The sequence below is a fragment of the Uloborus diversus genome, unplaced genomic scaffold, assembly GCF_026930045.1.
Source record: "Uloborus diversus isolate 005 unplaced genomic scaffold, Udiv.v.3.1 scaffold_14, whole genome shotgun sequence".
Taxonomy (NCBI): Eukaryota; Metazoa; Arthropoda; class Arachnida; order Araneae; family Uloboridae; genus Uloborus; species Uloborus diversus.
In genome coordinates this window covers 2,835,600-2,848,820 of record NW_026558098.1, presented here as the reverse complement: position 1 = coordinate 2,848,820, position 13,221 = coordinate 2,835,600, and the positions used below count along the sequence as shown (strand labels likewise).

The 13,221-nt window shown below is 32.9% G+C and overlaps 1 protein-coding gene across 1 annotated transcript in view; it reads left to right on the top strand.

The window, feature by feature from the left end:
- The window catches only part of LOC129232836 (mismatch repair endonuclease PMS2-like), a 168,490-nt gene that overhangs the window by 122,413 nt on the left and 32,856 nt on the right, over positions 1-13,221 (top strand). Inside the window, exons 17-19 of the mRNA XM_054866936.1 lie at positions 881-1,067; positions 10,902-11,007; positions 12,081-12,117. Of these exons, the coding sequence (XP_054722911.1) occupies positions 881-1,067; positions 10,902-11,007; positions 12,081-12,117 (330 nt within the window). The remainder of the gene's footprint in view (positions 1-880; positions 1,068-10,901; positions 11,008-12,080; positions 12,118-13,221) is intronic.

Below are 13,221 nucleotides of genomic sequence, written 5' to 3'. Positions count from 1 at the left end.
AGTTTCACTTGTGTTTATCAAAAATTTTTAAAAATGTTTTAGTATTGGGTTTATTCAACTTGTGTGGATACTAAACCAGATATAATGTCAACCATTAAGTGATTAAACTGCTGCAGTATACTGTTTTTCTTACTTTGTTGTTTTAGCCGTTTAACGTTGTTAATAAATAATTTTACTGAGTTATAACTCACGAACTCTTCTATCATGCTCTGGTACTCCAAAGATATTGGTCGGGTTAGAATTCTTTTTGTAATCAACTAGCTGTACCTGACGCGCGTTGCTACGGCAACAAAAAAATACATCACTATACTGATTTTCATGACAATCGGTTGAACGGGGCAGAAGTGGCTACTCTGCAGCGCCACCTGGTGGCGAGTGGCTTCAATGAGCATATTATGCACCTTCTCCATGGGAAAATACATATATATAGCCATTTTCATAATAATCGGTCCAGGTATCGAGTGAAGCCTCAAATTTTGTACTCACGCAGTTTGCAAGATCAATCCATCACTAAAAATATCAAATAGAAAAAGTTTTAAATCCCCCCGTTGCATGAAAAGCCATAAAACAATAAAGAAAGAATTTATTTGTTCAAACTCAAGAAAAATGGCAACAGCTAACTTCTTATCAATGAGATCGAATTAATTTCTGCAGCCGATCATTTTATTCGTATTTATATATTGGATTGTGACTTAAATTGGAACAAAAAAGGAACGATCGATCGGATTTTTTTCGAACCGGTCCATAAACATTCCCGGCACCAAAAATAACAAACGGTGAAAGTTTCAGCCAAATCTGCCGGGTAGTTTTTGAGTTCATGGATGACATACAGACAAACATTCATTTTTATATATAAAGATTCTCCCTTCCCATCCAACAGAAGGAAGTGGCGAGAGAAGCAGGAATGGCGACTATGGAAGCTGAAATCGTAGAGACCAACTCTCGCATGGATGTAGAGACGGATGGAACAGAAGGAGCTTGTATTGACCATCCCACCTCCAGGAAGAAGAGTTACAGGACAATCTCGTTTGATTTGGCGTCGCTGAAGGAAGAGTTAGAAAAAATCAGTAAGTTGTCCTCTCAGCTTTTCATTACCTTTGGCAGGGTTCACTAATATATATATCAGTTTATGTATATTACACAGCATGTGTCCATTTAACCTGCAAGACCTATGTTTTCAAAGGTTAATCTCAGATGCATAAATCCCATGAGTGAAAAAATTATAATGTAAAATTATAATTCACCCAGGATATGAAAATTCTGCATTTTGTGATTTACACCACTTTACACTCACAGTCAGCAAGAGTTTTAAATTATGTGTTAGCATAGCGTGATTTTTTTTTTTTTTTTCAAAATGTGAGCTTTTTTTGCATTTATTTTTCAATAACGGTGAAAAATATGAATATCTTATATTCTACTTCAACAACTCATCATTTAAATATAATAAGATGCTTGGGTTTATCAATAGTTCTATTTCAAATAAATCTAAAGAAGTTCTTCTGCCCTTATATAGAAGTTTGGTAAGACCCCATTTGGAGTATGCTGTTCAGTTTTGGTCTCCTTATCTTAAGAAAGACATTAATGTATTGGAAAGGGTTCAGAGGCGGGCTACAAGGCTAATGAGTGGACTTTCTCACTTAGACTACGATTCCGGGCTCAGAAGGCTAAAAAGGTACAGTCTGGAGCAAAGAAGAGACAGAGGGGACATGATTCAGTTGTTTAAATTTATTAAAATGAAAGATGTTACGGGGCTGAAGTTTAGCACGGAAAACAGGACAAGAGGTCGTTGTTTCAAGCTATTTAAATCTCGGGCTAACATGGATGTTAGGAAAAATTATTATTTTAGCAGGGTAGTGGAACCTTGGAACAGCTTACCGGAAGAGGGGGTAATGAGCAAGGGAGTGGATAGCTTTAAGAGGGCCATTGATCTTCACTGGGGATTGTAAATGGACTAGGACCAGTCTAGCTGGGCCCAGAGCCTGTTGCTGGTCGTCACTTTTGTATTTGTATTTGTATTTTTCTGAAAAGAGATCTGATCTTCTGCATGGTCCCTTAAAATTTTCAACTCCAATTGTTTTGAGTTTTAGCCACAAATGTTTCAAACTCTTTGTGTCAAAGCTATTTTTCAATGGTGATCATTTCCCTAAATATAAGTTAGGAGACTTGAAGTCCATATAAAAATTTATATTTTTTATTATTTTTTCAATATTTTTAAAAAAATATTTTCATTTTAAACTTCTAATTTCTTATTCAGGGTTCGTACGCTCCTTCAAAACTCCTCCAATACTCCTTCATTTAGGAAATTTTTTTGAAGGGCCCTTCAAACTCCTTCATTTTGGTTTTAACTCCTTCAAAACTCCTTCTTTTTTAGATCAAGACTACATAATCTTCCTCTATGTCAGTAATTTAAAATACTTTGATCAACAACTTAACTTTGTCACAAGGGCAAAGCAGGGTTGGCAGAAAACCGGGTTTTTTTTAAAAAGCCCATGGGCCCAGGGTTTTTTGGTTTTTTTTAAAATAAAACCCAAAAAAACCCAACTAAAGCTGGGTTTTTTTAAAAAGAAATTGGGTTTTTTCGTCCCATTTAGGCAAAATGTGGGGTACTTGTGGCATATTGTAGTGTAAGTATACAGACAAAGCGCAAAAATTGTCTTGGGGTAAAAAAAAGTTGGAAAACTAGTTAAAACTCCGTGTTTTCTGAAGAAAAGTATAAAAGACGACGAAACCCAAAAATAGTGAAGTTTCAGAGTTTTTAGTTTCCATGATTACCAACAGTTAAGGCAAGTTACTTCTTGAGTGATAGAATCTATTGTTTGTTTTTAATTACTACAATTTTTCTTTGCATATTACTTTATTGTATTTCATTTTGTTATGCAAAACTACTGTTGAACCTCAAGTAGTTTAAATCCCTTTTTACTGAATTCCAGCTTCATCAAGACATTTCTTTGAATTTTATGTTGCCCGTTTTTCTATTTCTGTACACAGAGTAAGAAATATTAAACTATTTCGTAAAATAATATAAATACTGTACATCCTATTCTGTTTTCTGTCCGACCGTTTGTAAAACCTGTTAATTTCTAAAAAATATACCTTGTTTATTCGAGATTTGTGACGTGTTGGTTTGCAGAAAATAATTCACATGAAAGCCTTTTAGCTAGAGTAGTTTCCTCTGTACAATCTACAAATATTGAGGAAATCAGACGAGACAGGACTCGGTCAAGATAATTTGAGTTATTTATTGACCAGTTTAAGAAAAAGTTAAATATATTTATTTAAAATCTTTGAAGTATTTTTTTAATGCGTTAAGAGTTAAGAAATACTATTAAAGTTCAAAGATCATTTTTTTTTACATTGTCTGTGATGAAGAACAAATAAAAAAGAAGTTTAAATTGTAAAAGTATTTAAATTAATTAATTTTTTTAAAAACTTCTCAAAATTTTTAAAAAAACCCAAAAGTGGATTAAATAATGGGTTTTTTTTAATGGGTTTTTTCAAAAAAAATCCATCGAGTCCAACCCAATTGGGTCCAATCCGGCCAACCCTGGGGCAAAGGTATAAAGGCGATTTTAAAAAAAGTTGGAACGTGAAAATATTATTAGATGACTAAGACATTTCATAAGTGAAGTATAAAACTTGCTTAAATGGGGCTTGGCTATTTTTTCAGGTTTTATGATTTTTGCTTTTCCCTCCACCACACTGTAAGCAGCAAAAGTCAGATTGTCTAATAAATATTTAATTATGTAAAAATACATAACTCTATGTACTCTATTAAGTGATTGTGTTAAAAAAACAATTGTTCAGTAAATTGCAGTATTGCCAATGTAAAAAGAGTCATCCACAAGTGATATCATGCCTTGAGAGGGAGACCTTGTCACGAAATTGTGACAAGGGAAGGGAGAGGTTGACAAAAAGTGACATCACACAGTTATTATGACAATATGTTTTTGGAAAATATGACATGTGACAAGGGAAGGGAGAGGTTGACAAAAAGTGACATCACACAGTTATTATAACAATATGTTTTTGGAAAATATGACATGTGACAAGGGAAGGGAGAGGGTGACAAAAAGTGACATCACACAGTTATTATGACAATATGTTTTTGGAAAATATGACATGTGACAAGGGAAGGGAGAGGTTGACAAAAAGTGACATCACACAGTTATTATAACAATATGTTTTTGGAAAATATGACATGTGACAAGGGAAGGGAGAGGGTGACAAAAAGTGACATCACACAGTTATTATAACAATATGTTTTTGGAAAATATGACATGTGACAAGGGAAGGGAGAGGGTGACAAAAAGTGACATCACACAGTTATTATGACAATATGTTTTGGAAAATATGACATGTGACAAGGGAAGGGAGAGGTTGACAAAAAGTGACATCACACAGTTATTATAACAATATGTTTTTGGAAAATATGACATGTGACAAGGGAAGGGAGAGGGTGACAAAAAGTGACATCACACAGTTATTATAACAATATGTTTTTGGAAAATATGACATGTGACAAGGGAAGGGAGAGGGTGACAAAAAGTGACATCACACAGTTATTATGACAATATGTTTTTGGAAAATATGACATGTGACAAGGGAAGGGAGAGGTTGACAAAAAGTGACATCACACAGTTATTATGACAATATGTTTTGGAAAATATGACATGTGACAAGGGAAGGGAGAGGTTGACAAAAAGTGACATCACACAGTTATTATAACAATATTTTTTGGAAAATATGACATGTGACAAGGGAAGGGAGAGGGTGACAAAAAGTGACATCACACAGTTATTATAACAATATGTTTTTGGAAAATATGACATGTGACAAGGGAAGGGAGAGGGTGACAAAAAGTGACATCACACAGTTATTATGACAATATGTTTTTGGAAAATATGACATGTGACAAGGGAAGGGAGAGGTTGACAAAAAGTGACATCACACAGTTATTATAACAATATGTTTTTGGAAAATATGACATGTGACAAGGGAAGGAGAAAAGTAAAGTGTGATGAAGGGGGAAGGGGTCATATATGTTGAAAAAAAGTGTTATTTCATTGGGCTGTTCCATTTAAGGATAGCCTAAAAGTTCTCCTTCAAAATCTCATTCCACTCCTTAAAAACTCCTTCATTTCATTTCTGAAATTGAGTACGAACCTTGTTAATGCTGCATATAGTTTTGACCATTTTGGCAATTTGAAGTAAAGGTCTAACGTTTACGAAAATAGAGGTTTTGCAAATTAAAAAGGAACACCTTGTATTGTATATCGTTATACATAGGACAATTCCATTTTGATTGAGGCATCAAATGTTACTAAACAGCCTATATATGAAGAGCTTAGATATATTCGATCCTTGTTTTAATTTAATGAACTTAATAAAGAACATGGACTCTAATTCTATAATATGCAGTTCAATTTCGAAGATTTCCTGAAACGATATGTAAATTTTTTTCTTTAGTAACGGAAGTATCGCGTCAGGTAATGTAATCCAGGGGCTGTGAAACATTTTGACCTAGGAGACATTTTTGAAAATTTCTCGAGATTGCCTGCCGATACCCTGGACAGAGATAGCGCGTCCAAAATGGTGTTCAGAATCTCAGTCAGATTTTTGTTTTAAAACTAATTGATGCTTGCTATAATAATAATTTTTACTTTCTTCTATATCTAATATATAGAAGAAAGTATTGGATTCGTGCAAATTTTCGAATTTCGAATTTTGACGGATTCGAACGTTTTGAGGTGTGCTGAGTCCATTTCGACCATTTTTGGTAAATGTCTGTCTGTCTGTGTGTGTGTGTATGTGTGTCACGTCTGTGTGTGACCAGTTTTTTGTGGCCGCTCTACAGCAAAAACTATCGCATGAAATCAAACGAAATTTGGTACACATATGTGCCCCTATGTGAACTTGTGCCCATTAGTTTTTGGCGCAAATTCCTCCAAGGGGGGGTGGAGCAATGGGACGTTTTTTGAGTGACTCGTGATTGCTATTCCTCAGGAAGTAACTGGCGGAATCAAACAAAATTTAGTCCATATGTTGGTATTAACAGGAACAGGTGCTGATTCAGTTTTGGTGTCAATAACTCAAACGGGGGTTGAGCTATAGAACGTTTTTTGTCGTCAATTGTGCCTGCTGTATCTCAAGAAATAACGAACGGAATCAAACAAAAATTTATCGGCAAGTAGCCCTTAGTGGGTATAAGAACTGATTTTATTCTTGTGTCAACAGCTAAAAAGGGGGTAGTGCAATCGCCCATTCTTTTTTTCCATTGTGAGTGCCCTATCTCAAGAAGTAATGCTACGTTCTGGATGAAATTTGGAATATATGTGAATCCATATGTAAACAGGCTTTGGTTCTATTTTGACGCCAATCGCTCCAAGAGGTGTTGATTTTTTTTTTTTTTTTGCGAATAAAAATAGCTTTATTAATGCAACAATAAGAAAGATAAATCGTAATAGATTGTCGTCTGCCTATTTCTCGTGTTTTTAATTGTATGGAAATGATCGGAAATATTATCTCAAAATGATTTAAAATATTTAACTATTGCCATCTTTTGTTTGTAAACAAATAAAATATTTGTAATTAATTCAAGCAAGGCTTTTAAAATAACTTTCAGTTTTCGCTCTTTTGCTTTGCTTTTAAAATAATTCAGACATTGGGATGGTAGTCAAGTTTTTGCATGTGTAATTTTGTTTTTGTTGGGAATATTGCTTCCTCGTCAAGCATGGGGATCAGAAAAAAAAAGAAAAATATAGAAGAAAGTTTCGTGATGGCCACAACATACTAGTTTATTAAGTTTTGTGCGTGGGATTCCTGGAATTTAAAAACATGTTTCGAGTTTTGCATCAAATCTTTTAATTCTCATCTTTGGAGCCTTCAGATAAATCAATACGGGAAATAAAATAATTTCCTGTTTTAGCATCAGAACCAACATTTATTAACCGCTGGGTTGAAACATTAAATGGTAAAAATTACTCTAAAATGAGTCTAATTTGGTTTATTTCAGTAAGTAGCTACCAACTCCACGACATTGAATTTTTCCCAATTGCTCGTCATTTATTATTATTCAGGAAAAAATTCTTTTCATTGCCTATTGGAGCATCTGTTATGAGCTTAAGTCCTTTATTGACTTTAGGAATACTCAAGATCTTTTTCCCAGTACAGTAAAACCTGTAAAGTTGACCACCTTTGTAAGTTGACCACCTGTTCTAAGTTGACCGCTTTTGTCTGGAACGGAATGAGTCCTATCTTATATAATGATGGAAAACCTCTGTAACTTGACCACCTCTCTATCTTGACCACCTATCTATCTTGACCACTAATGAACACCAAGTTTGGTTTGGAGTATTGTAAAAAACCCTTTGTAAGTTGACCACTTGGTTTCTTTTTTTAAATTTTATTTAGCAAATTTGTTATTATTATTATTATTATTTTTATAGCTTTCCAAGAATATTTTTGATACCAGACCAGCATTTTACCAACTAAATGAAACAGCGGCATAACTAAACCTCCTTTTGAGTTTAACCATATGGGAAAACTACTTAGAACCCTTTTAATCTCCAAACTTGTTTTTCTTTTGTTGTTCAGCGAAAAACTTGTAATTTTTGATTAGCTATAAATTTTTAGGAACTATTAATGTAAAATGAGTAACTTTTCATAAACAATAAGATTTTTTTTTCTTGATCAATTTACTGAAATTTCAAATTTGCGTGACACATTATACATCATTCTGGGAAAATAATCTCTAAAAATATTTGAATAACGTCTTAGATTATTGCTTCAAAGTAATGCTGAACAATGAAAGTGAGTTGAACATAGGTGTCAATTAGTCAAAAAATGAATACATGGTGCAAGAATTACAAAAAAAAATCATTACCCCCCTTTATAAGTTGACCACCTGTCTAAGTTGACCACCAAAGTACTGCACTGCAAGTGGTCAACTTACACAGGTTTCACTGTACCTGCATATCTTTTTTTTTTTTTTTTTTTTTTTTGGAGGTCTTACTATCCTTAGTTTCTACATTTTCCAAAACAAAAAAAAAAATAATGAAATTTAAATTATTAGATTAAGACAAAATACAGGAGCTGATTGGGTGACAATTTTGAATGTTTTTGGATTGATATTGCATTTATCCTAAAATGTGCCATTAGTGACTCACAAAACAGAAATACATACTGTATTACCCTGCATTATCTGGCATGCCGCAAAATTCAGGTCACCAGATTTTCAATAACGGAAAAATCGAGGTTAGGAAAAAAAATAATAATAAATACTATAAAATATTTGTGTTCAGCTTAAAATTAAACATAATCTATTCATATCTTAGTAACATTTAGAAACACTTTATTTTTTAAAAAATGGTTATTAACAATGTCATTTGTTATTTTAGCAAGAAAAATATTGTTCAAAAACTAATAATTATATAAAAAATAAATTAAAATTAAGTAAGGAAACATTAAAGCAGTGAGCTGCCGCCCCTAAACCAGTGCTAAAGAATCTACCACAGCTATTTAATAAATGATAATTAAACTTACTTCTCTAAAAGGAACCTAAAATAATTTAGTAAAAGGAATATGAACAAATTGCAGTTACGATGATTGTTTCTGAATTGATTACTTTATTGGCATATAATTAAATCCATTAATAATGACCTAGCATAAATAACAAGCGTGAATTATATGCAATAGACTTTTTTTTTTGAAAGAAGGTTACTTTCGGGATTCATTTATTTTTTTCCTTGCGGTGGTTTGCTTTCTGATTGGAACTGATTAGTGAAATTTACTTTTGTTTTGTTGCAAAATAAACCTCGAATTATCCGGCATGCCGGTCAACCTCGCTTTTTTCTGGCATGCCAGATAATGCAGGGTAATACGTAAAGCTCAAAACTCGCGGTCGCCAGTCGTCAAATGCGACCAATTTTCAAATTTTGGCGACCATTATTTTCACTTCAGTCGCCAATGTGGCTACCATTCGCCAATGCAACCTTCCCTGACCTATAATCTTGACATATGACCTTTCCCTAAATTCTTTTGTCCACTAAAAGTTCGGCTAACGGATCGCTGGGGATGAAGGGGGGGGGGGGGGAGTATTGTCCTCTTTCTGATGTCTTTACGTCCAGCATTAAGAATTTTTTTACCACGAAATGCAAGTAATTTAATGTATTTTAAATATTATTATATTTATATGCAATTGTGCTATGTGTTCTTGTTCTGAATAGAAACAAAAATCGCAATCACGACGGCAAATTCGCTACAAAACTTGCTACTTCCAAAACTTGGCTTTTTTACACGCGATCGTAAAAATAGACAAATTTCATACACCAATTTAGTAAGTTATGCTTTTTTGATCTTAAATTCATTTTTTCAACTTTATTTCTCCTTAACAAATGGCTATTTCTTCGTTTTGCGGTATTTTTAAACTACGCGTTTTCAAAATGGCGTCGCGTTGATAGAGTGTTCATTTTTACCAGTTAGGACGAAAATGTCCTTTCCAGAATAAATGTCTTGTACATTTGGTTTACATATGAACAAAAAAAAATGGCGCCTTTGAGTCAAAATGCATCAAGACAAGGTTAAAACGATATCGCTATTTTTTTTTTTTTTTTTTTTTTGCAAGATTTTTGATTTTTTGTTTGAATCATATTGTTTGTTTTTCCTTTTTTTTTCTTTTAAAAACATAAAACCTACTGGAGGAGAGGACATATTCGTTTATTTACTTTATTTCTCCTAAAAAAAATGTTATTTTTAAGTTTTGCGGTAAATTTTCAAAATGGCGCCACGTTGTAGACTCCATTTTCTCCAGTTAGAAGAGGAAAATGTGTGTTCCAAAATAAATAAAGAGAAGTACAATCGTATTTATAAAACACATAAATATAAAAAAAAATGGCACCCTTGCGTCTAGAGAAGGTGGAAAGAATACGGCTGAACCCCTTTTTTTCTTCTGCTGGATCTTTTTTCTTTTTTTTCGTTTTGTTTTATATTGTTTGCATTTCTTTTATTTATTCATTTTTTGGCACTCAGGCTTCAATTTTTATAAAATTTTGTATGCATTTGAAAAAGCAAAAAAAATATTTTTGTTGAATTGCAAATGGTTTAGGTTTTACATTCTGTTCAAGTTTTTGGTATTTTGTTGTTTTCTTTTTTAAGGAACTAACTCATCTTTTGGTTGAAAGCTGTGATGTTCTAGAAGTTTTAAAAGCTGAATAATAATAATAATAATCTTTATTTATTTATTTTTTTGTCCTGATGTGTTTTGCTTAGAGATAAATTAATGCAGATTATGGTTTGCAAAAGATGTGTTAAATAATATCTGGGCAGGGGTGCCCGTTCCCCCCAAGTTCAATTCCTCCCCCCCCCCCTCCAAAAATTTTCCTCAACCCTCTTTTCCTTTTTTATTTTTTAGCTCGCTTCTTATTTTATTTAATTTTTTAATATTTTTTATTTACTTATTTATTTTAATTATTATTTTATAAGAAAAGTTCTTTGCTATGCCAATGACATATACACACATACACTAAATAAATGAATGGAATAAAATAAATTAAATAATTTAAATTAAAATAAAGTTTGGCTATCATTTTTTGAGATTTGGCTACCATTTTGTGAGGATCTGGTAGCCATTGGCTACCAATTCAAAATTTGAGTTTTGAGGTATAGTAATACGGTAAGAAATTCTCATAGTGGAACTAAATGTACTTAGTAACTATGACTTGTTTGATTTATCCATTTAAAATTTGAGCCATTGCTGCAGGTCAGATTTTAGATAATCAGGGACCACTTTTGGCCCTGGGATCATAGTTAAGGGCTCCCGGTTTGATCTGTTAAAAACAGATTCAGAATTTTTGTTGGTATTAATTGTGTTCACTTTCTGACAGGATTTATTTATGCTCTTTCAGGCAGGCGGCGTTCCGAATCGGAAGAGTGCCGTTTCAGGAAATTCCGTTCGAAAATTTCTCCCACCGACAATGTGGTCGCCGAAGAGGAACTCAAGAAAGAAATCAGGTAATTTGGTGCCCTTCCCTTTAAATCTGAATGATTATAAGATTTTGCTATAGTTGCAGAAAAATTCAAGCTTGAAAAGTATGAAAAACTTTAAAAATATCAAGTGATACGTGAAAAATATTTTCTGAATTTTTCCTTTTTTTTAATTATTGAACAGGATTTTGTAACCTGCTTTTTACTATGTTTTTTTGAACCCTAACTACCAGTTTATGTGAGATAAAAAGAATTTTCCAGTTGCTCTGTCTTTGAGAAAATTATTCCCGATTTGTGTAAGCATTTGATCTTCTGAAATAGATGTTTTGCACTGTCTTATTTTTGTGTAGTCAACTTAGAATATTCTATCGCTTTCTCTGTGGTATTAACTATACTTATTAATACTAATTTATTTTTATTTTTGGAAAAGAAAAAGCTAGGTGTCACAAAACGAAACTGTTTTTAAAACAATGGGTGAAAGAGTAAGAACAGTTGCAAACATGTGAATGAATGAGTTTTTTTCCCCCCTTTTATTAGTGAGAACAAAAAATTTTGCCAAGTTTTAGTTGAACAAAATATAAGACTTTGTCCACATTTTCAAAAAAGTTTTCGATTTTTTCCCTCTGATAAAATAATAATTTCGAAATCGGGAAGCTGCAAAATAGTAAGTTTCAGGTTCAAATTCTTAATATCTAAATATTGAAGTTTTTTTTTTTTTTTTTTGTCGCCCAAAAGTTTGTCAGAGCGACAAAAAAAAAAAAAAAACAAAAAAAAAAACTTCAATATTTAGATATTTAGAATTTGAACCTGAAACTTACTATTTTGTAGTTTCTCGATTTCGACATTTTTATTTTATCAGAAGAGAAAAAAATGACCACTTACGGTTACAGGTATTCTGTAACCTCTCTTTATTTACTCGTACTTTTTTCTTTAAAAACAAATATGAATGTGTTGTGTACTCGGATAATTTGTAAATTTCCATTCAAATGGGAGTATAACAAGAGCCTTTGAAAGTATTGGTTAGGTGTAATACATTCATTAAGCATAATTTTGCTGTTGGCGAAACTGCTGGCTTAAATTTTTTATTCCATTTGTTTCAGTAAAGAAGACTTTTCCCGAATGAAAATCATCGGGCAGGTGAGTCCTTTTTCTCTTTCTCATTTTAAACTGAATTGGTAATCCTTAATTTTGTGTAGCTGTGGCAGTGGCAGCTTGTTTGTACAACCGATTCATTTCCTTCTAGAGCAGTGTTGCCAGATTGGGGGAAATTTCCCCATTTTGGGGACATCTGGTGCTCTCTGGGGAAATTTTGGGGGAAATGGGTTTTCAGGGGAATTCTTTGGGGAAAATTTTTTTTCTTGGGGGAAAAACCTGGAGGAAAAAAAAACCTCAAAGAAAAAAGAATTTTTTTTCGTATTTAGATTCGTGTCAAGAAGTAGTAGTTATATTGTTTGTATCAAACAGCGTTGGGTTAGCTTTGATCAACTTTATGGAGTTCGCATTTCGCATTATGTGGAATATTATACTACGGAATTCGCATTAATGTTCTGCGTGAGTAACTAGTTGATACGTGAAACGGGTAAAAATAAGTGTGATGAAGAGTGTTCTTAGATAAATATATACAAAAATCATGGTTTAAATGTACATGCAGAAGCACAGTAGTAAATGCGAGTAGAAAAAAAAAATATTTGGTTATTTCTTATCTCTCGGTCAGGCGCTTGTATTTATGACTAGTGGCACCCGCACGGCTTTGCCCGTAGTAGAAAATTAAAAAGGTATTTTGGTTCTCCTGTATAGTTTCAAATAATTCATGATGAATTTCTCGCCAATTGGCTTGCCCACGTTACGGTTCCACGTTATGATAACTTGGTAATTTAGTTGTCCATCTTATGATTAATTTGCTTGGGAAAATGTTCTTAAAATTAGAATAAAAAATGAACAAAATCGAATTTTCGAAAAATCACTTAAAGGTGCACACCCCCGTGCTACAAACTAATTCTTTGCCAAGTTTCATGAAAATCGATCGAACAGTCTAGGTGCTATGCACATCACAGAGATCCTGACAGAGAGACTTTCAGCTTTATTATTAGTAAAAATAAAAAAAGATGAAGATAAAGAAGACAAAAAAAAGCGAAAATGGGAAGAAAAAAAAGTTGGGGAATTTTATAAGAAAATTTGGCTATTTGGGGAAAAAAAATTTCAAGAGACAAAAATACCAGAGAAAGTCAACTCAATTTATGA